General features: G+C 52.9%; 2 protein-coding genes across 4 annotated transcripts in view; one reads left to right on the top strand and one right to left on the bottom strand.

Moving 5' to 3' along the window:
• ADCK2 (aarF domain containing kinase 2) overlaps positions 1–9313 on the bottom strand; it is an 18201-nt gene extending 8888 nt beyond the window's left edge. Inside the window, exons 1-4 of the mRNA XM_019666779.1 lie at positions 6989–9313; positions 5525–5671; positions 2721–2849; positions 1626–1721 (exon numbers count right to left, since the gene is read on the bottom strand). Of these exons, the coding sequence (XP_019522324.1) occupies positions 1626–1721; positions 2721–2849; positions 5525–5671; positions 6989–7918 (1302 nt within the window). The 5' untranslated portion in view covers positions 7919–9313. The remainder of the gene's footprint in view (positions 1–1625; positions 1722–2720; positions 2850–5524; positions 5672–6988) is intronic.
• Positions 1–25445, top strand: part of DENND2A (DENN domain containing 2A) — a 112391-nt gene that overhangs the window by 13109 nt on the left and 73837 nt on the right. Inside the window, exons 3-4 of one of the 3 annotated variants that reach the window (XM_019666777.1) lie at positions 2649–2702; positions 13897–14007. The gene's annotated coding sequence lies outside the window, so the exon portion shown is untranslated. Of the gene's footprint in view, positions 1–2648; positions 2703–13896; positions 14008–16436; positions 16699–25445 lie in introns of those variants that run through there. The other 2 variants (XM_019666778.1, XM_019666776.1) reach the window with 2 other exon arrangements.

Genomic DNA, 25445 nt, shown 5'->3' with positions numbered 1-25445 from the left:
GAGGTGCAGTGGTGCTGATGTGCAGTGTTACAGAGGTGCAGTGGTGCTGAGGTGCAGAGGTGCTGAGGTGCAGTAGTGCAGAGGTGCTGAGGTACACAGCAGCTGCCCTGGAGTGGCTGTCAGGGGACTCCCCCTGGATCAGGCCACTGAGCCAGTGCAGATCCTGGCCTTGCTGGACATAAGGGAGGCTGCTACCATGGTGAAAATCCTGGGACCTGGGGAAGCTGGAATACTCCTGACCCTGAGCCCTGACCACCTGGCACCTGGCCGTCAGCTCATCCCCCTGGGGCTCCACCCCCATCCTTGATCCCAGGAACTGGAAGCCGACCATGACCTTCCACACCCAGGTGCTGCTTAATGCTGCTTCTCCCCTGGCTACTCCACACTGCGCCCCACTCCTCAGCCCACAGTGCCTTTCAGGGCATCCCTGTTACTGGGGACGAAGTCCTCTGTCCACTGAGCTTCCACTGCAGTGACAGTGGAAACCCGGCTCTCCCACGACAGCCCCACTTCTCCAGGAGCCCCTGGGGTGGGGGCTGCTGACTCTCCACACCCACGGACCCTGGGGCTGCAGGTGGAGTCAGGGCCACTCAGCCCTGCCTCGCGCTGAGCCCTCTCCACAGGGGCGCAAACAGCCTCCCATGCTGACAGCTTGCACCACGCCTCCATCCTGCTCTGACCGCCTGTTCTCACCCCAGCTTCACGTCTGCCACGACCTCGGCCCCATGACCCCACCTTGGTCACATCGGTAGTTTCCTGCTGCTCCCTGACCACAAACCTGGTTCTTTTTTACCCCGATGCTGCACCCTCCAGACCTGGCCACTTGTCCTGCCTAACCAGCCTAGACCCTGTCATCCATCCCTCAACCGTTCTCTTCTGTGCCGGCCACAGGAAGACCTCAGACCTTAGGCAATCTCAGCATCTATCTTTGCTCCTACACATGAGCTGCTAGCAATGCCAGGCTGACACTAGTCCTCCCAATGATGATGAGAGCTGACATTGCTTAGGGCTCACTATGTCCTTTTACGAGTCTCAACTCATTTAATCATTGTCAGGCCGTCCTCCTCTTCTCACTGGTGACACCTAGACTCCCTTCACATTCCAGCTGATGGAGCCACTTCCTGAGTAAATCCCAGGGCGAGGACAGGCCCCTCCTAAATGACCCTTTGGTACCTGTACTTACCCTATATGTCACTTATCCGAGGACTGTCTTCCCATACAACGGTAGCTCCACGAACATTGCAATCATGTCAGTTTTGCTCACTACTCTAAATCCAGCTCTGCCTGGCAAACGCTCAATAAATACTTGAATGAGTGAATTAAGTAGCATTTAACACATGATGTCTTTGGTTGGTTGCCCTAACTGTAAGCAACCTGGGCAGGGCCTGGGTCTTGTCCCCACCCTTCCCATAGCACTTTGCAGGGTGACAGAATGCAAACCACTGAGCAAGAGCTGACAGAAAGCTGTGGAATGAACGGGCATCTCAGCAGGCTCAGCTGTTTCTAGAGCGGACCCCAGGCTTGCCCCCCCCCACCCTCCATAGCCGAGCAGTGTCCCCGCCCTCTCCCCACTGCGGTCGGCCACATGCTGGGCCTCAGCACCCCCTCCCAGCCCACTAGCTCACCATCTTCAGGAGCATGTTGATCCCCAGGCGCGCAATCTTCCTCTTCAAGTCAGCGGGAATCCCTGCCTGCTGGTAACTGGACACGGGCACGCTCTCCTTCAAGGAAGATGAAGGAGGGATAGCTTTATGCCGCCGCGAGCCCAGCTCCTCACCCCACAGAACACACCTGTGTTGCCCTCCCATCGATTGGGAAGTAACCCAGAGTTGTTCCTTTCATAGAGTCCCTGAGAGTGTCACCCGCAGGTTGATTTTAACCTATTTACATTTCCCTTCCATAACACTTCTCAAAGGAAAACAAGTCCCATGGGGTTTATTAGAGAGGAAACCCACTGGCTCTGCCACCCACAGGTAAGGATGTTGTAATGTCATGGGGAGAGACAGGAGCAGACCCTGGAGAGCTAGTTTCTGGTCAAGAATCAGCCAACAGGGACAAGAATGAGCTCTGTGACCTTGAGCAGAAAAATGGAAAAAGAAAAAACGGGGAAGAGAGAAGAAAGGGGAGCTAGGGAATAAGCCTTTCATGTAGGTTATTTGTCAGAGCAGCCCATTGAGATCTTGCTATCTATCCCTCATGAACAAATAAAAGAACCAAAGCCCAGAGAGTTTAAGTAACTTGCTCAAGATCACGCAGCTGGCAAATTTAGGACACAGCGTCAAGTCCCTGGGTCTCATATTACCATGTTTACAAAGGAGGCTGGACCAGGCGACAGCTAAGGCCCATCACATGACACAGACACTTGTTGGGCACTTTCTCTGTGCAAACTCTAGCTGAGGGCACTTTGCACTCCATGCGTCACCGACTCGTGGGACAGCCCTGTGAGGCAGCAATGGTTGCCCCGCTGTCACATATGAGGAAACTGAAGTCACCCAGCAAATAAAAAGGCAGAGCAGGTTTTCAAATCCAGAAAGTCTGAGGCCACACCCAGGCTCTCGGCCACCTCACGGTGCTACTGCCCACCCCGGTGTCATACCCAAACTCCTCTCCCGTGAAATCACGTGCTCTGTCGCCTTTTGTCTTTTCAGATGAAAGCTTTCATGTGAAGCAGACACGGCCCCGCTGTTAGCGAACGCACACAGGTAAGTTCTGACTCTTACTTCATATGTTTCCACCAGAACATCCCTGGTGACAAAGGGATGCAGAGGGGTGGGAAATTTGACAGAATTCACGTTCAGGAAGTTGCACTGGAAGTGTTCCAGATTCCGGGCTTCGCAGCGCAGGTCGATCTACGGGGAAATGGAGAGAAAAGAGGTGGGGGTAGTCGGGGCACAGGGACGGCACTATCTGAGCTGCCAGAGCTAGCAAGTCACAAGGGTTGCCTGCCTCCCCTCCTGCCTCTCCCGTACAGCCCCCCAGGTGACACAGGAGGAGGCACGCTGTGACCAAAGGCCTCCCCACAAGTCCTGAGCCTCCTCCTGACGCTTCAGCAGCACTTGGGCCTCGGCGCCTCCCACCCTTCCTTCTCTGCCCACCCCGCCACACCAGCTGGCGGACCTCTTCCCCATCTCCCAGGGGCTTCGCTGTGGGGCCTCTCTGGGCCCACTGCCCTCACTGGCCTGCCCTCCAGCCCGTCCCCTCCAGTAAGGCCTGCTTCCATTGCAGGGCTGACTCTACCCTCCAGCCCACTACCCTGATACTGCTGTCCCCAAACTCACCACGCCTCTCACTTGCCAGACTCAAAGGCCTTGTCCCGTCATAATCCTCATTAACTCTGGGTCCCCAGTACTGGGGTCACTGACACCTGGTTCTTCCTGACCCACTCTTTCCTTGGCACCTGCTCTTGACTGTCTGGGTCTCCCCCGGCCTCTCAACTGCTCTGTGTGGGCTTGGTTTCCTGGCCATTCCTCCTGAGTGCTCTCCCAGCTCCTGACCTTCCCCGCCTTTTGCTCTCCCTCTCCAGCCCTTCATGTCCTCAGCTGGCACCTCCTGATGACAGAACCTTGACCTGCAGTCCAGACTCACTCTACCAATCCCTAGATTTATATTCAAGTACATCTGGACATTGCCCTGGGGAAGCCCAGAGACCCTTGAACTTGATGTCTCAACAGAATTTACTTTCACACATACTCACACACCCCATACCCCCAGTCACTTGAGAGTCCCTGCAGATTACGCCTTCCCTCCTTCCCTCCACAGCCATCCGAGCTCAGTGCCATCAACTCTGCAGCCCTAACCACTCTCAGATCTGTTCCCTTTCTCCACCTCACTGCTGCTCCCCAGGGGATTCGCAACCAGTCGCCTAACCCCTAACACAGGCATCTGAGTTGGACTCCCTGAACCCCACCTTCCCTCTCTCCAATCCCTCTGCTGCTGTCCCCTGCTACCTGCAGATGAAGCCTGAATACTTTAGGACAACTTCCAAGGCGGGCCATGTTTTGGCCCCTACTTCTTTCTTCAGGTCCACCTCTTGTGCCTCCCACTTCCTCTGCCCCCCAAAACTCTAGCTTCACCCAATCTGAATGGTTCTGAACAGCCCAGCCTGCCTGGTCTACCCCCTCCTTTGCCTTCCATATTCCCTCTGCTTGGAATGTTCTTCCACCATTTGATCCAACTGTAAACACCACTCACCTTTCAAGACCCAACTTGAGCCTAGGGAGCCTTGACCCTCAGGATGGAATGACCACTTCCTCTCTTGAGCCCCAGCGGAACCCAGCTGAACCTGTAGACACTCCTACTATAATCCTGATCACACTCTATTTGTAAGTGTTTATAGGTCAACATCCCCTGCCTACTCTATATTCCTCATGGGCAGGAAAATCTCACTTGTTTTCTTAACTCATCAGCTTCTAACAGACTCCCACATATACATCCATACTCTGGGAATGCGATAGGACTACTGAGAGATGCAGTTAGTAGGAAGAGCCGATTTTTTTGAGGCAAAATGGGGTGAGATATAGAGATGTGAGTTTAATGTGATGGAGCCCCAAGATGTCTCTCAGACTTCTGGAAGGGGTACTGAAGCTCAGATGGGTGGGAAAACTAACAGAGCCATTAATGCAGAGAAGGCTATTGGAATAGAAGCTATTTTCTCTGTTTTAATTTTCTTTTATCAAAGCTACACTACTCCATAGCATAAAGCAAAGCTTTCTAGACAGTAAACACATCCCTGGGACTTAAAACCTTATATCCGAGGATGCAGCACACTGCTTCTGAAAGACTGCCAATTTCTGCACTCTCCAAGGGGGAGCCAGGACTGCCCCCTAAGTGTGTTCACCAAGTCTGGCTACTTAAACAAGTGTCCCCAGGGTCCTGAACGGGGAGGACGTCCTTGGGTACTTAAAAGCCCTGGAAACAAAGCAAAACAAAGGCACAGTGTGTGACTTCTCTAATTATTCTGATCACCCTTGAGTTCAGCCGTTGGTAGTGGCGCAGACAACTGTATGTTCCATTGGAATGATCTCACTTTCCTCCCAGACACTAAGGGAGACTTTATTTCCCAAGCACCCTTGTGGTTACTTACATTAGGTCCGTGTAGTTAAAGCTGGCCTGTAGACTAGGAAGAGGTGATGCTCATCACTTGCAGACTTGGCCACAAGTTCTCTGACATAACCCTCCTTGGTCTCTGTCCCCATTCCACACTAACCCTAGATGACACATCTTGAAGATGGCCGTGCCAAACTCGGGAGGAAACTGGGTCCCTGAATAACTATGGAGTAGAGCTCCCTCTCTCTCCTTCAGGTCACCTGCATGGCACTTTGCTATAACCAATAACCCGTTGCATTAAGCCACTGAGATGTGGGTTTCTTTGTTCTATCAGCTAGTGCTACTTACCCTGACTAATACACCATACTAGCCATGACTGACTGGGAATTCGCTCATTAATTCAGCATGTACTAAACAGCTGCTAATGGGAAGAACTATATATTAGATGCTATTTACAACTGAGGGAAGGAGAATTCACCTGCTGGACCATGAGCTTCTCAAATTCCTCCACAATCTCAGGAAAGCTAAGCCACTTGATTCCTGGCAGAAGTGCAAGGGCTTGGCTGCCCACCTTCATCAGCAGCAGGTCCATCTGCACCTGAGAGAGCAGGCCAGGGTGCAGAACCTGCCAGAGAGAGGGACAGTGAGACAGAGGAGGGACCAAGAGGGCACATTCACCCAGCCAGGGCGGGGACCCCCCCATCAAAGGAGAGCCAGGCCGGCTTCTCATCGGAGCAAAGGGGAAGTGGTCCCAACACCTGGGACTCTGCAGCCGCCCTCTCTCCCAGGTGGCTTCCCTGAGGGAATGCTGGGGGCAGCTCCTCAGCATCACGCTTCGTTAGCCTTCCTGGGAAGAATAAAGGGCTTTTTCCCCCAAAATACATTGTTTAGATCAGTGGCTCCCAAAGACTGTAAAAGTCACTGTGGGGTGCTTGGTGAAATGTGGGTTCCTGAACCACCTACTGGGGGGCTGGGGCTGGGAATCTGCATTTTCCTGAGCACACGGGGCCACTCCCATCAGGTTGTCACAGCCCGGTAGATAAGACCCCAGAGTCAGAGAACCGCAGCAGGGATGCACTGCGGTGGGACCAGGATGGGAAGAGCTCTCACAGCAAATCCCAGTCCTGCAGCTCACTCCCAGCATGAAACTGGGCAAGCTACTCAGCCCCTCAGCCCCTGTCCCATCATTCAAAACATGGAGGTATGACAGCCCATACCTCCACCTCACGTCCTTTTAGGAACACAGTGGGGCATCAGTAAATACATATAGGCAAAACGAATGCCTACCTCGAAGGCATCTACTAAAGATTAAATAATGCATCAGACACAACTGGTACAATGCTGGCATCCTCCACCGGGGAGGTGGGGGACAGGGCGCTTTCAGGATATTTTTGGTCTGGTGTTGCTCAAAAAATGCCTGACCACGAGAACCACTTGCAGCATTTATAAAAAGCCAGGCCCCTGTCTCCTCCTTGGAAAGTATGATTCAGTAGGTGTGAAGCGAGGCACCCCTGGGAGGGTTTTTCCAAGGGGGTAAAAGAGAGCATCGGGGGTACCTGCTGTCTGTGTCTGCCAGTTCCCCTGGGTTGTGCTGAATGGGGAGGGGAAAGTGTGGAGATGAGAATTGATGGAGCCCAGGCCGGAGCGACTGAAAATGAAGAGAGAAGGAAGCCACTTCGGTAAAAATGAACGCTGCCATCCCGGGCAAACTCCAAACTCTCTTCATTTTCCTTTATCAGACAGTTCACACCACCACTCCCTCAAGCCAAGAAATAAAACAGCTTGCACATCACAGGCGCTCAGACAGTGGTCAAGCTAATACAAAGCAATGGAAGGCAATGTGGGGTGATTTGCAAGGGGGCTTCCTGATCTGGGACAGCTCCATGCCGTTTGGTGAGATTTTAGAGATAGGAAGGGCCGCTGAAGACATCAGAGCACTTACTTTCACTGCCACAGGGACCAGGTGATCTGGTTCAGGTAGGTGGGCAGGTGCTAGAGCCTGAGACGCCGTTGCGTTAGATCCAAGCAGGTCAGCTGTCGGGAGGAGCAGCCTTTCTAGAAATGCCTGGTCAGCAAGGCTTCCTTGAGGCCTCCGCCCCTTCTCCAGGTGACCAGAGAGCTCTCTCAGCCCCCCAGTTGCCCCAGCTTCTGAAGAAGGCTGCAGATTGGAGGCCTTGGCGAGTCTCTGGATGCTGTCATTGTCCAGGAAGGCAGGATTGGCACGTGCTTTGTACACCTGGGCCACGCAGCCTGACCCCACAGGTTCCTGCTTCTCAAAGCAGAGGACTCTCCCCCAGTCCTCCCCAAATGCCTCCTGCAGGATGTGCTCAGTGTGAGTCCAAGGGTGTGGGGTCACCTGGACGTGCAGCTTAGAGAACTGGGCACAGAAAGCCTCTGAGAAGAGATCTCGCCGGGTGCTGGCCCACTGGCCCAGTTTGATGTATGTTGGTCCTGAGGTCTCAGTGGCTTTCAGCAGCAGGTGGAGCCAGAGGCTAGAGACACTGGGAGCCAGGTAGGTGAAGGGGTAGAGTAGAAGGAGGGGGACGAATTTCACCAAGAGAGCCCCAGCCCGGAGCCAAATCCGGAGGTACAGGAGACAGCCTAGCCTCCCGTCTTGGGAGACTCTGTCCAGGGTCCCATTTTCAGCCAGGTCACTCCAGCTGGCCCTTTGCTGACACAGGCTGTCAGGGGCCCCCTTTCCAATGTCCCCATAGACAGAGATGAGTTTGGGCAAAGTGCCAAGCAGAAGCCAACAGAGTCTGGCATTGTGAGGGCATCCAGAGGGTCTTAGAAGGCTGAGTTTCTTTCTGAGCTCAAAACCGCGTAGGTGCGACAAGCAGACCCTGACAGAGAAGCGCCAGGGGGTCACCATCCTCTCCCAGAGGTCCACAGCCTATGCTGCCTACCCTGAAAGGGCACCTACCTAGGTTCACTCTTTGGCAAGGCCAACATGAGTCCAAGGCCACAGCTGAGTATTCCACTTCAAAGTGGGGCAGCCGCCGGTTCCCACGAAGCTCACGTGCAGTCCAAGCCCGGTCCTGCGCCTAGTCCTGCCCTCGCAGGGCTGCACCAACCCCTAGGCCGCACAGCCCTGCCCCCCTTTGGCCGCAGGAGGGGCCAGCCCATCCGTCCCTCCCGGCCTCACGCCCCACTCTCTGTGGGTACCTGGCCTTGGCCTAAGGCCCGAGGTGTCCTAGCAGCCTACGCCCGGGACGGGCTGCGCGTACGGGGGCTTTCAGAACTGAACCCACTGTGAGAACGGGAGGGGCCAGGCTAGACGCGAAGTCAGGCCCAGAACGGGGACGCGACCTGCGCAAGGTGGCCCCGCGGGCGGAGACAGAGCCGGGCGGCCGCAGGGTCACCGCGCGCGCCAGGGCTGGCGCGGGGTCGCCGTTGTGTTCCGGCACCGCGGAGGGCAGGGGCGCCCAGGAACTAGGCGGGGTTGGGAGTAGGGTCGGGGAAGGGGCGGGGGTGATGCCAAGGACCGAGGCGCCTAGGGCGGGGGAGGGGAGCGGAGGGCCGCGGATCCGGGCGCCGAGAGCGGAGAGGGGTTGCGGAGGGCCTGCGATCGGGGTACCGAGAGCGGGGAGGGGCCTACGGAGGGCCGAGGACCGGGCGCAGAGGCCGCGAGGCTGGAGTCTTCCGGGAGCGCCCCGCCCGCCAGCTCTGAGACAACCCCTTAAAGCGGACGCGGCGCGGGCACCCGCTGAGGCTCACCTGGCAGTCGGGCCCTGGGTCCCAGATACAGAGTTAACGCAAAACGCAAACGTGCCTTTCTCCCTTCCCCATATGCGTGTCTCTCCACTGACATCTTTGTAGCTTTCCTTACAAAGAGCGCGGAAGCATAGAAACGCTTAAATGCGCCGCGAATGCAAGCCGGTTCTGAACACAGCTCGGGTTTTCAGTTCAGTGGGATGGAGGGTTGGAGTGGGGGTTGAGGAGGTGAGGTTGTCCTCGGACGCCCTCCCGAGTCTCAGGCTGCAACGATTTGGGGAAGTGTTCGGACCTTGGGGAGTGGCTCCTTAAAGGCCTTGTGCATTCACTCAGCTGATACTTACTGAGCCCTGTAAGTATTCCTTAAGCTGAATCTAATATGTATACCGTGCTGGGCGCTGGAAGCTTGGAAACACCGCTCCCGCCCTTACAGGCTGACCACTTATGACGGAGACCATAGAGGGGAACACATAAAGTGCAATCTCAAAGTGTGGCAAGAGCCACAAAAGAAATGAGTCAGGAGAACCAATAGGATGTGGCTTCTTTGGAGAGGAAGAGAGGCATTGGAGGTGGGAGGGTGCTCAGACACAAAGAATAAAGCCTTAAAACAGGAAACAGTTTGGTGTAAGGTTTTTGGTTTTTCTGGGGGGCGGGCTGGGGGATGTGGTTGTTTGTTTGGTTTAACCTTGAAGAACCAAAAGAAGGTCAGATGGCTCTGGAGAGCAAGAAGGAGAGAAACAGAGCTTGGAAATAAGCCAACACGTGCAGGGCAGGCCCAGTGGTCCTCTGCTGTGCCTGCCCACCCGGGGTACATACCACCGTCACCTCTCCACATACAACCCTTTATCTGCATGTGGGTGAGAGGCTTCCCAGGGGTGGTCTATGGGCCTTGCAAGTGGAAGAAGCCCCGGGGAGAGAAAAACGGGGACACAGCCCAGGCCCCCATATGGTTCCCGCTGCTGTAAGTGTGACTGCAAATCCACAGCCCTAAGAAGTACCTGAAAATGTGGGGACCTGGGCTGCTGATACAGGCAGGAATGGGGAGTGACCTTTGGCTACTCCTGCACTGTTAACTAATAATCCATTTCCCGTTTCCACAAGATGCTGCAGACCTCTTTGCAGTTCCCAAGACAGATGTCATCCCTGCCACCACTGGTTTCAAATATGGCCAGCCATTAATATCCCCTTCCCAACTTTTCCCTGATTTATTTACCCACTTCGTCCCAAAGGTGTGTGAAATAATGTTGTATACCTCTGATTCACCAAAAGGCTTATTCAGGACTTAATTTGAAACCAGAGGCCCTGGGCCCTTGCCCGCTAATCAGGAGGGAACAACGTGACCTCAGGCAAGTCTCTCTGGGCCTCTGTTTCTCCTTAAGCTAATTGGGGAAGGGAGTCCGACTAAAGCTGCATAAACCCTCTAGACTTACATTTATGATTCTGGCAATATCTTTAACAGTAGTTAAGAGCAAAATTCTTGAGCTAAGTAAGCCTGGCTTCTATTCCCAGCTCTGTTTAACCTGTGTAACCTTGGGGACAAGTTAACCTCTCCTAGAGCCTCCATGCCTCACTTGTCAAATGGAGGTAAGAATTGTACCTGCCTCTCAAAGCCGTTGAAAGCAGTAAACCAGAATCTGTGTCCCGTGCTTAGCACCACGATAAATGGTAGCAAATATTGTTATTTATGTTATCTAGATAAAAGTTGTTTCTCTTGCTACATCAGATGACAGACCTATTTTCACAAATTTGGGGGCTGCGTTATGGAAGTTCCGACTTAAGGCCTTTGTGGCACCCTTGCTATAGAAAGCTCTGAATAACTAGCCTATATTTGTTCTCATTTGGGTGGTCTTTGGTTTTTCTCCGTAGAATCTTCTCCACAACAGAAGCCAGCTAATTACAGCTAATTATAAATAGTTTCCCATTCTTGGAGCTGTTCCTGCTGGTGTTGTTAACTCGAGCATCACTAGGTGGCACCATTTGCTTGTGACGTGTGACCAAAGCTTCCTCTGGATTTCCAGCCCCAGCTGAGAAGGAATTGGGGGTGGGGGGTGGGGGTGCAAAGGCCCACCTGGCTGTGCTTCTCTTATCACATGATCCAAATGAAAGTGAGTTTAGCATCTCTTATGTAACCTTGTTACATAGCAGATGCTATGCAGGGCAAGTACTTGTTCAAGACCCTGGGGAAGGGGATGGACATATGGAATTGGCTGGTTCTGGGGCCCTCAACCTCTGCACACTTGATATTTGGAGCAGAATAATTCTTTGCTCTGTGTGTGTGTTGGGGGGGGGGGGGACATGCGACGGGGAGGGAAAGCTGTCCTGTGCACTGTAGAATGTTTAGCAGCATCTCTGGCCTCTACCCACGGGATGCCAGAAACACCCCCCCTTTCCCAATTGTGACTTTAAAACTTATCTTCTAACATTGCCAAATGCTTCCTGGGGAGCAAAGTTACCCCTAGGTGTGAACCACTGGGTGCAGCTCAGACCCTCTCAGCACCCCCACCATCCCACACTCAGTTTCTTCAGAGCAGAATATCAGGGAAGGGAAACCCCTGCACACACCTGCCAGCCGTGGCCTCCCCCTTTTTCGTCCCCCCTTGAACAGGCTCCACACCAGTGTGTCACCAGTGGGGACGTGAGCCACCTCCAAGAAAACGCCTGGGGCGCTTGTGAAACTGCAGACTCCTGGACCCCATCCCAGCCCCCCACCCCCACCCCCCGCATTAGGGTCCCTATGGGGAAGGTTAGATTCTGCTTTTTTTCCCCCCAAGCAAGGTGTGGCCTCTGAGAGGCAGGGCAGAGATTTACAGCCCATTGGAGGTCAAAGGCTGAGATCAGGATCTGGGTGGATGTCTGCAGGAGGATGAGCCCGCAGGCTTTACGTCCACTCACTGGTGCACTGGTGCAGCGCCCAGCTCCTAAGTTAGTGTGATGAAAATGTTGAAGAGGATTCTTGCCTCCCTGCTCAGGTCTGAGGAGATTGTCTAGTTGGCCGGGAGATTGGCAGGGAACTCTCCAAGAAGCAAGGGGTGGGAGGGAGCCTGGCGTCCTCAGCATGGTCAGAGCTGCCCTGTTTTGTTCCGGAATCACTGTGAGCAGGAAGGGCTAGAGCTGCTTAGACATAGAAATGTGTGCCTCAGAAAAAGAATCGGAATCACCACAGTCTCGTTCCCTGCCTGAATGGTCAACTGGGTCTCCCGAAAGGAATGTAAGCATCGCGGGGTATTCGGCATTGCAGCCCTCACACTTGAATGCTGCAGAAAGTCCATGACTTTGTCTCTGCGTTTGTCATAAACACCCCAATCCTTGTAAAATTAGGAATGCTTGAATTCTTTGTGGAAAAAAAAAACACAAAAAAAAGACCCTCCAAAGTAAGGTAGGGGCATAGAAGTGAAACAGATGGTTCTTAGGCAAAAAATTATGTTACTGTGGTATTTGCCAATTTGGCGATCCTTTGAGGTTCCCTGATAAATGTCAGAGGTCTGTGGTGATAAATGACACTGACTCCACAGCACCTCCTAGTAGGCCCCCACAGCTGCCCAGGTCCCAGCCCCAGCACAGGAGGAGAAGGCGGGAGAACACCCCAAGATTGGGGAAGAGGGGACAAAGTGATGGCAGCCACAGACAGGCCTTGAAAGCCAGGGGCGGATGAAGGGCCCTGGAGCCCAGTCTGGGCCCCGCTCCCCTTCCCTTGGGTGGCCTGTGTTTCCCTCTCCCTTCCTCTTCCATCCCACACCTCCTGGATGACTTTTGATTGGGACCAGGAGCAAACCAAGGCTGGGTTTGAGGTTTGTGTGGGATGCTTGGCTTGGTTTTGTTTCCTCAGAGGGAGCCAGCTGCGGGTTGTGGTGGGAGGGGCAGGAATTCAGTCCAGCCTTTCTAGGCAGGGAGAAGGCCAAGGATGGGACTAGCGGTGGAGTAAGAGTGGCGGGAGGAAGCCGGCCTCCTGAGGAGGGAAGGAGTAAGATGCCCATGGAAGACTGAAGGGGAGCCCTGCTGCTGGCCCCAGTGACTCCGCGGGCTCATGCCCACAGTCGGGCCGGTCAGAAGATGAGGAGGGTCTTCGCCAAGGGCAGGTCAAGGGGACTTTTCCCTTGCTCTGCCTCATCGGAATATCATGGGCCTAAGCATTGATAAATGATTCTGCCCTCCATGCCAGCATTCTAGATAAAATAATAATAATAATAATAATAATAATAATAATAATAATAATAACACAACCCAACCCCTCATTCATCATCTACTGTGTCTATACCTTTCCGCTATGCACTGGCAGGCAGGTGGCAATGAGATTGAAGCGGGTTGCTGTCAAGGGGCTGAGAAGGAACGGATAACAGTCACCCAAACATGGGTACCTGATCTCCAGGGAGTGGGGGTCAGACATGCCACAAGGAACTGCACTGCCTGTGCCTTCCAGAGTGGGGCGCGCGTAACCAGGACATAGATTGATTGCCCATCCAGAAACCTCCTCCAGAGCCCGTGGTTGGCCCCGGGCAGAGCCACTGCTCTCAGGCAACCTGGCATTAACAAAAAGAGCGTGGCGGGAGCCAGCCAGGCCTGGGTCGGTGTGACCTCCAATAAGGTGCATAACCTCCTGGAACTCGGTTCTCCCACCCATACAATGGTAGGCTTACTATTTGATCGCTCAGGCGTGTGGGGAGGATTACATGACCTGACATATGTCAAGTGCCTGGAAATGAAAAGATGCTCAGTAAACGGTTAGCATCCAAGAGGCATTTAAGTGGAAATTAAGTAATTTTGGGAGAGGTGTTCAGTCTCCTTCTCAGGCTCTCGCCCTGTCCTAACCAGGCGAGGCCTCTCCCATCGCTTGGTCAGTTTCACTTGGCTGGTAGCTGAGATGAAGCGGGCTCAGTGCTGCTGGCCAGGCCCTGGACCTAGAGGGGGTGCAGGAGGGGGACGCTCAGCTCCGATGGGGGAGAAGAAAACGGCCGCCTTCCCCCTCTTGAACCCTGAGCACCCTTGTGCCGTCAGAGATTAGGAAAATAAGTAGCAAACACGTTGACCAAGAGCGCCCCCCACGGCCAGGCCCAGGACAACACCCTCTATTGGATCTGCTTCAAACCCCACAACAGGATGAGGTCCAGGTGTATAACGTTTGCTATTTCTACCTTACAGATGAAGACACCGAGGGTTAGAGCAGAAGCAACCTGTTCCAGAGCCGGATTCGGCCGTCCGACCCAGAGCCCATGCTCCTCAACAGGAAGCGGAAGGAAGAAGGGATGGGTGGTAAGAGATGCTCTGCAGATCTCCATGGCTGTGCTAGGTGGAAAGGGCAGGGTTTCAGATCAACAAAAATCGGGCCGGCCCAGCGGCTCATTTGATTAAGAGTTGGCTTAAGAGTACGAGCTCTGAGCAACAGGGCCGCTGGTTTGATTCCCAAATGGGCCAGTGATGCTGCGTCCGAGCTGAGCTGTTGCTGAGCTGCCAACAGGTGGCAGGATGGCTCAGCTGGCACAACAACAACATTGCCTGTGCGATGGTGGCTATACGCCCACCCACAACTAAGATTGAACACAGCTCCTTGAGCTTAGAGGCCACAAGCTGCTGATGGGCAGCCAGATGGCGACTGGTGCCCTCCATAACAAAGACAAGAACAACAACTTGGCTGGTCCCCAATTCCCCAATAAAAAAAAATTTTTTTTTAAGATTTTTAAAAATCAACTCTTTCCCCCTCCTCCCACAGGCAATCTTTCCTGACTTGAGACCAGGTGCTACCTCCTACCCTGGCTCTCACTTGCCACCGTGGAGAGAAGTTGAGGACAGACAGGGAGGGCAGAGCGTCAGGAGCTGGGAGAAGAGGGGACCACCAGGAGGGTCTCCCAGGTTCCAGTGCAGAGCCCCCACCTTGGAGGTGGGGAACCAGGGCTTGGGAAGGACCAGGGGTTGCGTCAGCAGGAGCAGGGCCACATAGGGAAGGAGGGAAGGAAGCCATGTGTGGGCCCCCTGCCGGGGCCCCAGAGCCACTGCACCATCCCGGATGGAGCAGCCAGCCCTGAGGAGTGCTGGGCTGGGGGCCGGGCACAGGCAGGCAGGGGTGGAAACTCGCAAAGCACAGGCACCTGCGTGGCTCACCAGAGTCTGACCTGATGAACTTAAGCAAGAATATTTTTCTAAAACAAGCTAGTGTCCAGAACTCAAAGATGAAGGAGCGGCAGCCTGCCACCAGGGAGTTGTCACTCAGGGGCTCCCCAGCCTCCTCTCTGGCCTGCCTACCTGAGCTGTGACTAGCAATTTGGAAGCCACAAAATCGCAGGCAACTGGCCCGTTGAGTGCATCGGTTGGGGGAGGCAGCCAGCCGGGCTCTCAGCTCAGTTGTTCTCCATCTGGCACTTTTTCCACTTTGTCAGTTTGCCTCCTGACACCCCAGGACCCTGGGAGTAATTAACCCTCAAGAAGCCAAGTCTCTGGTCTTTTTGTAGAAAGTGAAATCTTATTGAATGATGCATCAGCAAACAAGACAATAATTGAAATGCTTACACTTGTGAAGTAAATGCTTACACCCTGCAGCTTTGTGTTCTAAAAGTTGACCGAGTTTAGTTGAAGTGGGTATGGCAATGGAGGAGTTTAAGGAGCTTTAACGAGCCCTAGACAAGCTCCAGAGATCTGATAGAAGGAGCAAAACCCTCTGCTAAGGAGACAGAGCTTTTTTTCCTGTGACTTTGATATCTGAGTAAGTCCTTCAGATCTCAGGACCCCAGTCTGTAGGGACTGCCTAGGCAGTATCTAATATTCGTCACGTTCTGCAATACGTTCTCTTTTTCTCCCTCTCTCCTGCACACCCCTTTTGTGGATTAGTAGGCTAAGCCTCTCTCTTCCCCTTTTTCCACTCGCCTAGTCTTTAGGCTCCTCCTTCTAGGGGCCCCTGAGCTAAAGACAAGAAATGACTTTCCTCCCGGTGTAGAGATGGGCTTGGAGCTTTCCGTCCACACCCATAAATCATCACTGCCAGGTCCGTCTCCCTTTCGTCGGGAACTCTGCTCAAAAACCTCCGAGCCCCCTCCCGCCCCCATTGTCCTCAGCATGAAATGCTCACAGCGTTTTCACATATAGTCATTTGGCAGTTTTAAATCATGGATCTGTGCTCCTTTATTGTTTGTCCTACGTAAGTGGGGGTAGCGAGCACTATAAAGTCCTTTCTCCTCTGGGAAACTTTTCCTGACACCGCCCCCGGCCCCGCGCCGGGTTTGGGAGTCCTTGTGCCCCGCGTTTAGGGCCCCTGGGCTTTCATTGTCTGTGTCATGGTTGTCGGTGCCCGAGCCAGACTGCAAGCTGCAAGGGACAAGGTGGTGCCTAGGGTGTCCCAGGCCCCACAGACGCGTTAAATGACTGAAGCGAACTGAAGGCAGGGAGTGTCGCCCCCACCTCCGTGCATCTCTCTCAAGGTCTCAGCGCCCCCGGGCTGAGCGCATCCCGCGCAGAAGTCCCGGGCCTGGTGGAGACGGAGAAGGCCACTCGGTGGTCTCCAGCAAAGAAAGGGTTAAGCCACCCATTCCCCACCCCCCAAAAAAAGGCGAGGGGAAGAGTCCGGCAGAAGGTCCTGTTTACTGGAGCTGCTCGAGTCCGCGCGGCCCTGGGAGAGGCGTTGCCGTGGCAACGGGCCGGGCGCCCGCCAGCTGCAGATGAGCTCACTGGAGCGGCGGGCGGGGAGCGGCGGGTGGGGGTCGGCGGGCGCGCGGCCGGCTCTGAGCCGCCGGGGAGAGGACCGGGCCCGCCTTCCACTCGCCCACAGCGGCAGCGGGGCGGCGGGGACGCAAGCGCAGCGCGCGCGGCTCTCCGGGCGCCGGGAGAGGCCCGGCAGACACCAGGACGGAGGGCTGCCGGCCATGGCGCCCGGGGACCCCGCCGCCTGCAGCCCCCGCCCGCCCGGGCGCCCCCGAGCTGCGCCTTGGATCCCGCGGAGCCGCTGCCCGCCTGGAGGTAGGGCCGGGCCGAGGGACGGAGGTGGGGGATGCGTGGGGGAACCGCGGAAGGGACGCGCTGGGGGACCACGGATCGTGGCGTGTGGGGGGCGGGTTGCGCTGGGGAACCGAGGACCGTGGAGAGGACGCGCCGGGGGGAAGGGAGGAGACAGCTGGAGCTGCCCCAACCCGGAGCTGGGAAGTGGCTCTTTGCAGACCGCAGACTGGGTTTCCCGTGTGCGGACGTGGGGACTCAGGCGCTGCAGCCCGACCTGCGGGACGTGAGCAAAGTCGTGCGCCGTGCTGGGTCCCAGGGGGCGTGAGTGTGTGCGTGTCCCTCACTGTGGTCAGAATTCGCAGTCTTGGGAAAGCAAGAAAGTAAAGACGACGGAATACTCTTCTTCCGCTTTGCCCCTAAGAATGGAGTTTGGAGCCTAGGGGCGTCTCTTCACACAGGCCGTCATGATATTTAGGAGGGCCACAGAGAACGGGATTCAAACCACGGAGGCGAGCCAGACCTCTGCGGGGAATCCTGGCCCTGGGACTGTGGGGAAGCCAAGCTGGGCTGTGCCCTCCAGGAGCACGGATGGGGGCAAGCGAAGTGCAGCGACCCCGCTCTAACCAGCTGCTGATGGGGAGGGCAGCTGGCGGGCCCTCGCTGACGTTGAGATGTGCCTAAGAGATGTGACTTCCCCAATGCCCCAAATTACACGGGTAATAATGGGTCCTGGGGGGTAAGGTTATCATAGACACTCTAGAGTGATTTTGGTACTAAACTCTTACACTCTCCCTGGTTACTGCATAAGAGGAAAGAACAAAATCCTTTCTGCTTGCATTAGCACATATGAAACACACCAGCGGAGTGGGTTAGAAGGTCTGGAGGGTGGCTGCTTAGGATGGAGCAGAATTCTGCCCCAAGTCAAGGACAAACAGTGACTGTTTCTGAGGAAGGGCAGTGAAGAGCCTGGCCTCCAGTCCTTTTGTTCCGGAAGGTCTGAACCGTGTCAGTGTCATGTGTTTATTGACGTACAGTCCTGTGTGCTAGGTTTTAGGAACAGTGAAGAATAAGATAGCTCCCTTCCTTCCAGGAGCTCGCCATCCTAGTTGGATAGTCAAACAAAACATTAAAACCAGCCCTGGTCTGGCCTGCCTGTGAGTGCTGCATGCTAGGGGAACCCAGAGCAGGGCCACCCAGCTCAAGGGAGGCCCACAGAGGAGGTACTGCTGGGGCTGAGCCCTGAAAACCTCTTCACTAAGAAAATAAAGTGGGGAAGGTTGTTTCAGGCTCAGGGAACAGCATGTGCAAAGTCACCCAGAGGGAAGGAGGGGGACAGGTGAGTGTGGGGAGAATCCGTGGTTGAATGGTGCCCCGAGAGGCAAGGAGGATCTCACCAAAGCGGGAGTGATGGGATGGGATCAGCTTGCCATCTTAGAGAGCTCTCCCCTGGAGCAGGAGAAGGGTGTGGCCTGGTAGCACCCAGGCCAGAATGACTGAGCACAGGATGACAGCAGTGGTGAGGTGGGATGCAAAGACCCCAGAGATAAAGAGGTGGAACCTGGTGACAGGCTCGGGCACAGGGTGAGACAACTTAGACTAAAACTTAGTGCAAAGAAGCGCAGGAGAAAACAAAGCAAAGCAAAAGGAATGGATATTTTGAATGGCCTGAATTTAGCAGATTACAACACTTGGACAACGAATTTGGCTCTAAATTTTCTGGCAGCTTAGAGACAAACAAAAATACTCTGGATTGCATAGTTTTGAATTTTGGACAACAGAAAGCATACAAATTAATTTTCGAAACAAAATTTTTCCTGGAATTGAATTCAACTGGGAATTTGTCATGTAGATCTTTGTGTAAAGACTAAAGAGGGACATAAAAAGAAAAAAAAAGTTCATTGTGTTACAAAAGATGGGGAGATAAAATTCCATATGACTGTCTTCCTATACCATCTTCCTGTTATGACCTGGGAGCATATTGTATTTCTGTGGGGGGCTGAGTGTCAGCTCAGGCTGTGAGCAGTTGTGGCACAGTGCACTTAGGGCCCCAGGAATCCTATATGGAGGAGCCATGGCCTCTCAAATGTAGGAAGACGTGACACCTACTTTGAGGGATATAGAGAACAAAGCACCCAGGTCACCCAACCCTGAAGGGTAAAGCAGGCCCATCATAGTGTGGCCCACAGGTGGGTGAGCTGAGACTCTGGTCTGGAGCGGGGGCCAGGTAGGGCAGGGCATGCTGGGAAAGATGACACTGGAAGCCCTGGCCAAAGGGAAACAGAGAGAGTGGGAACAGCATTTGAGGATTCCGGTCCGATGGGCGAGTCCACTTCCCCAGGTGGTCCAGGTCTTCCTGCCCTCAGACCTGAGGTTAAGCCAGCTTCTGGGGGGGTGGGGAAAGGGTGGGACTCAAGAAACCAGAGATGTACTCAGAGAGCGGCCAGGGAGGGTGGGAATCTTGTTTGCTGCAACACAAGGAATGTTGCAGATGAACAAGGAGTTGGAGCTGAGAGCTGAGAGGGCCTGCAGACTCAGCCACAAGTCTCCCAGCCAAGCCCTCCCCTTTGGGTTCTGCAGACGGGACAGACCTGCAGCATCCAAGTCAGTGCATTCCTGATATGTCCTCTAAAGTTTAAAGCACTTCTTGCCAACTATAGATGCCTTCAATTAACACTGAGTAGCAGGGAGAGCCTACTGTCCCCCCTTTACATTTCTTAACATGTTTAACTTGGGATGCATGTCAGGATGCACATTTAAGTGCCTAGAAACAACTGGTGCCTGGGCCCCACCCACACCAATTAAGTCAAAATCTCTAAGAATGAGCCCTGCACATCAGTATTTTTTTAAAGGTCCCCGGTGATTTTAAGGTATAGCCAAGGCTGAGAGTGGCGCTTTAACAATCACCTAGAGAGCTCATTAGAGCAGGGGACAAAACTTCAGGTTCCCAAAGCAAGGACCCCATAGAATTTAAAATGAGAAGCCTATTACTCATAACATAATCAACCGGCTAATCGGCCTTCAATATCAAGATCTAAAGCCATCTTGAACAGGTAGAGAGATAAGGAGGCTTATCTCTCCTTATCTCTGTGAAGGTGTGTGTGTGTGTGTGTGTGTGTGTGTGTGTGTGTGTGTGTGTGTGTGTGTGTAACACTTTTTGAACAGAAACTCTACAAGCATAACTACAAGGCTTCTGCAGTTACATCTGTCTGGTCTAATACTATTTTATGGAGTGCTGCACCTTAGCCCAAACTGAAAAGTTTGCACCTTTCTCTTTTCACCTGAAATTTTTCTTGAGTGCTGAGCCTCTGACCCATGGGTTCTTTCTACTCCCCTTCTGATATTCACATGTATTTGTCCTCTGACCTAAGTCTTCCAAATTGGAAAGAAGCTAGAACAATTTCTTGGCAATTTAATATGCATAAAATCTCAAGCGAAAGGAATGAATCTCTAAGGGTTGAATTGCAGCAACTCTGACAGGACAATAGGGAAGATGTTTTGAGGCTCAATGGCTTTCCCAGCAACCCTCAAATATACTTTGCAGGCAGTCACTACTTTGACGATGGGCAAAGTTCCCAGCCTTGCCCCTGTCTCTGGAACCCCAGCTCCATTTTTGCTTCCTGAAGGCCATGGAATATCTCAAAGGTACTCAAAGTGACCCCTGCTTGTACCTTGTGTCACTCACAGTCTACTGTGTCCAGGCATGGACCCTTCTTCCTTCACCGGAACCAGAGGGCCTCCAGAGGTCCCCCAGGCTCCCTTTGAGTCCCCCCACCCCATAGCTACTTACCAGGATTAATAGGCACATCTGCCCCTTTAATTACAGTGCAAGGAACTGTGGCAAGTGATTAACACAGTTCTCTACACTTTATGTCCAAAAGAGCAATGTACCAGGAAGCCAAAGTCAGACCATCTTTTACCCTCGTGTTCAAATCATTATCTGATATTTGGGCAAAAATTTAGCCCAACTATCAGTTTGCCTAGAAGTTAGGCTCTTTTCCAGCTGGAGCCCAGAATCGCTTTGTCTTTGGCTTCCCGTTGACACCCTGTCCTGGGCCAGCAGTCAGCTGAAAGCGAGGTCAAGCCCAAGACCCCCTTTTCTAACTGACTGAGCTACTGAAAACCGCATTGTCAGTCTTTCCCCTGGCCTTCGTGAAGGGAGGGGTGGAGTCACCCTCGCAGCAGGCTGAGGAAACAGGTTAGCGTCCCTGGGAAGTGGGGAACCCAGAGCTTCCATTCTCCCCTTTAGAAGGAAATGAGAGCAGATGGAGCCGGAGAGCCGGGTCAGGACAGGAAGCTGTGACCATGACCGACAGTTCTTCCGTTGTGCCCAGGCCTTCCATGGGCTTCGTGTCTTATTGGGAGGGTTTGTCAGACTAGTTCAAGCAGAATAGCAAATACGTTTTCTTGTTTTATTTTCTTAAGAAGTACACTTACAATTTTTAAGATGACTTCTGTATACATACTTTTATATATACAAGTTCATTTATATGTAAACTATGAAAGTTATGTTTGTTGTATACATAAAAAGAATACAATAAGAGTTTACCCCACACTGGCTCCCTCCTCGGAGGTAATTGCTGTTTGGTATCTATACCAAATCCTCCTGGGCTTTTTTTTTTTTTTTTGCATGTATTATGTTGGTTTTTTGTTTGTTTTCTACAAAAACAGAAGCATGCTATCATAATTGAACAGTATTTTGTGAAAATAATTCCATGCGGCACATACATAATCCTCTCCTTAACAGCTGCCTACTGTTCCATTGTATGGATTGACTTCATTTGTTTAACGAATTATCTAGTTAGGAGCAATTGGTTGTTTCTGACTTTCACCACCACAAATTCTTCCCTGCACTCAGTCCATCATTTCTGTAAGATAAATTCCTAGAAGTGGGTTCACTGGATTGAAATAGATTTCAAAGCCAAGTGCACCTTGTGGCCACCCTGGTAACGGGTGAGATTTGGATGTGTCCACCATTCTCCCTGCTCGTCCAGGTGCAGCGACTTAGGCAGACATTCTTCATTCCATCCCATTCNCCCCCGCGCCCCCGCCTTCCTTAGTGCCCCTGGAGTAGAGACCTGAGCCCAAGGAAGGAAGCGGGGTCAGGTGGGTACCGGTGTCAGGTGGGTACCGGTGCTGTGTGTGAATGGCTCGTCCCCACTAAATGAGTCAGAGGAGGTGGGTACTACTGTCCCTGCCACCATAGCTCACCATGGAAAAAAGAATGACCGACTGCTTTTTTCTGGTAAATTGGAACCATTGAAACAGGATGCTTCCACAATTTTATTTGTGCTTCTCACGTCCCTGGGAAATATAGGCTCAGCCTCCCCCCAGATGACCAAGCATGGGCATTTGTATGGGATCGGGCAGCAAATCAGGATTAAAACTGACCTTACACAGTCACGGGAGAACTTAGTTGGGAGAGAAGCCATAGAGCTCTGATCTGGTCCCTGAACAGGAGTGGCGGGCAGCCTGAGACATAGAGCTTGCCTCCCCTGCAGCTGGTGTGGGACCAGTTCCTCAGCCACAGAAGTGGTCAGGGTGATGGCAGGAAAGGCACAGGACCTCCCCACAGCAGCAGGCTGGTGCTCGGGCTCTGCAGGCAGTGTCCCCAGCTCGAGGGGGCTCAGAGCGATTCTCTACTTCATCCTCTCAGCTGTAGGTAAGATTGGTTCAGAGTTGGAATGAAGTGTGTGGTCACCCAACCCCAAGTATGACTCCCTGGCATCTTGTGGTGACTGTCATCCTTTACATCTGGTCCGTTTCATCATCTGTTTGTGACAGTCACCAGACACACACAAACTCCCAGAACATCAAAAAGGGGCCAGTGCTCTCTGTTTACCCTCCAGCTGCACTGATGCTTCTCACGGGTGGGAAAATGTCAGGCTGCTCGATTCCTCCCAAAACAATGGGACTTGGAGAGCCCAGCATTGTGGAGACGGCCCGAGCAAGCTCTTAGTCCAGCCTCTCCTTTCACCTGAACACAGGAGCCAAGCTCCCTGGCCTGGGACAGACAGAAAGGAGACGGGGAAAAGGGTCAGAGAAGCTGCTGTTCAGCACACACGTCGCCCAGGGCCAGGCTGCCGGCTCCCTGGAGGAAAAGAGGACAGTGCTGCTTTCAGGATGGGGAGACAGCAACTGGGAGAGCCGCCCCCAAGGCAGGTCAGCAGGCTCCTCCCCAGGACCCTGAAACCTGACTTCCACCCCTGACCACCTGCCGAGACCTCCCAGGTTACTCATGCTACCTCCCGTGGCCAGTTGGCTGTTCTCAACGTCCTCCAGCTCCCTAATGTACAGACATGCCTGACCCAGGTCAAGGTTGCTGCAGAACTGGAACTGGCACATCTGTGCCCCTTGTCAAAATGCTGCAGTGCTTCTGTGCAAATTGGTAAGCAATCGCTGCCCTGAGCCCCAGAGTGTCCCACATTCCTGGGACCCCCTCAGACCTCCCACCCAGATCCAGCCACGAAAGGATTAACAATAAGGCCATTCTGACTGGCTGGTGTCCGAGCCCCACCTTTGTGAAGCATGTTGAATATTGCCTCCTCATCTGAGACACCATACTGTTTCGGTTGTCCTAATTGTCTTTGGGGGAAAAAAAAAAAGAGAGATCTTCACTGCTTCCTTTTCTTCTTCTCATTCAACAAGTATTTATACCACACCCATAGCAGAATCCGGGTTAGACACTAAAGAGAAATACAAAGAAGCCCAATGCCTGTGTTCAGCCATCAGACCTCCCCGGCTAGTTGGAAGGTGCAGACAAAGAAACATAAAGAGAAACTGAGGCAAGAACCCAGTAACGAGAGTAATGTAAGTTCTTCACGCTTGTTTTTCTTCACCTTCTCTTTCAGAGAGCTCGCTCATGCTCTCGGGTTCTCTGGCTCCCTCCCAAATTTACGTTTCCAGGGTGGTCCCTTCACCAGACCTTTAGCTCCTCACCTCTGGCTGTGTGCTCTCCATGTTTCCTCTTGAAGATACCGTCCTCCAACCTGTTCCATCTTCTTCTCCTCCATGGTTCCTCACCCACCACACCTCTCAGCACCCCAGTCCCACCAGTCAGCCTTTGTCCTGGTCAGGGGCACCCCTCCTTTTCTTCATGTTCTTGCCTCGCCTTGAACACTTGCTCCTTCCCAATGTAGCTTTTAAGGGCAGTCCACTGCCCGCTTCAAAATTCCTCCAGTTTACCTTTGTTGCATAACATTTACCACTGTAGTTCAATTTAGTCCTTAAACCAGTCTCACGTGGTGACTTTTGTTGAATGTGTGTCAGTCGTTTCCTGAGCTGGCCTTGTCTTTTTGTCTTGAACATTTGCAATCTTTTAAATTGCCATTTGGTTGATGATTAGGTTTTGTCGATGTAAGAAACACTCAAACCTGTAGAGAATTTTTGTACGACTTTCTTTGAGGACAGTTTACTAGGAAGCAAGATCGCACATGCGTCCCCAAAATGACAGTTTTGCAGCTTTTTTTTTTTTTTATGCAGTTGAAATTAAGGAGAGGTTGTAAGGAAGGTTGAATGAATGAAGGTGGGAGAAAGCAAGCCAGGGATTGGATTACAAGATGGTTAATGAGATTCTATGCTCCCTCTAGGGTGGTTGGCTCAAAGGTGAATTTAGTAGAAGCACAAGAACAATGGGCAAGGCTTGCCTAAGGCAAAGATAAACATTTTACTAAAGAAGCTATAGTCCTGGGGCGTGGTCTCCCCACCAGGACCTGCCCAGTTAGGGTTTACCATCAGATCTCCCTGTGGTAGTCACCATGGAACCCCTATTTCATCCACGGTTTGTATCTTTTATCCCTAACTCTAGGCTCTAGGGCGGGGACCCCCTAGTTGTGTATGACAACAGCACCCCTCAGAGTACTTCACTCAGCTCAGTGATTATCTTATTAATTAATTTCACATCCATCCGTGGTGGCTCAGATTAGCTAACTCAAATCCTAAGGGAAAGAGCATTTTTCATATCCCAAAACCTAGCTAAGTAAAAAAATGAACACATTCCCAGGCATCTCACAACTTCTGAGCACAGGATGCCAGGCGTGTATAGTAAACAAACAGAACCAGGGCCTCAGGCAGTTAGGAGCCTGAAAAGGAGGGGAGGGGAGGGAAGCGAGGAGCAGGCAGCCGGGCAGGGTGGGCTCCTGACGGTCACCTCTGCCAGGGAGGCGGAGCCCTCGTGCACCCCGGCTTTCACGGGCAAGGGAAGAGGGTCAGCTCTCCCGATTTCAAAAGCAACTTTCACAGATGACGTGGTAACAGCAATTATGTGTTTGAGAGTGTTTTACAGCTTTAGCACACTGGCAAACCGTTCAGGCCAGATAAGCAGCCCTGCAGACGTGTTGAGGAAGCAGTGGTATTATTATTAAAATTAGGTTCCGTATTATTACTAAACCTAGTATTGATTGGCAGAGTTAAATTCACTTGACGTGTGTTGAGTGCTTTTCATAGGATGTGCACTGTGCTGAATGCTTTCCTGGTGGAATCTCATTTAATCCCACCGCCTACTTTCAAAGTAGGTGCTAGGACTGTTACCCGTTAACAGAGGAGAGAACTAACTAAGGCTTAGAAAGTAACTTGCCCAAAGCCCTACAGCTCTCAAGTGGCAGAGCTGGAATTTGAACCTGGGTCTGTCTGCTTCCAAACCCTTTGCCTTTAACCCCCGTGATGTGCCATCTCTCAAGGCCTTTCCCAGAGTCAGGAGCAGGGTAGGAGAGGAGCAGGGTAGGAGTAGCCTCAGTCTCTCTCTCTCTCTCTCTCTCTCTCTCTCTCTCTCT

The sequence above is a fragment of the Hipposideros armiger genome, unplaced genomic scaffold, assembly GCF_001890085.2.
Source record: "Hipposideros armiger isolate ML-2016 unplaced genomic scaffold, ASM189008v1 scaffold_478, whole genome shotgun sequence".
In the NCBI taxonomy this organism is placed as follows: domain Eukaryota; kingdom Metazoa; phylum Chordata; class Mammalia; order Chiroptera; family Hipposideridae; genus Hipposideros; species Hipposideros armiger.
The sequence above is the reverse complement of the archived record's forward strand: the minus strand, read 5'-3'. Positions and strand labels throughout refer to the sequence as shown.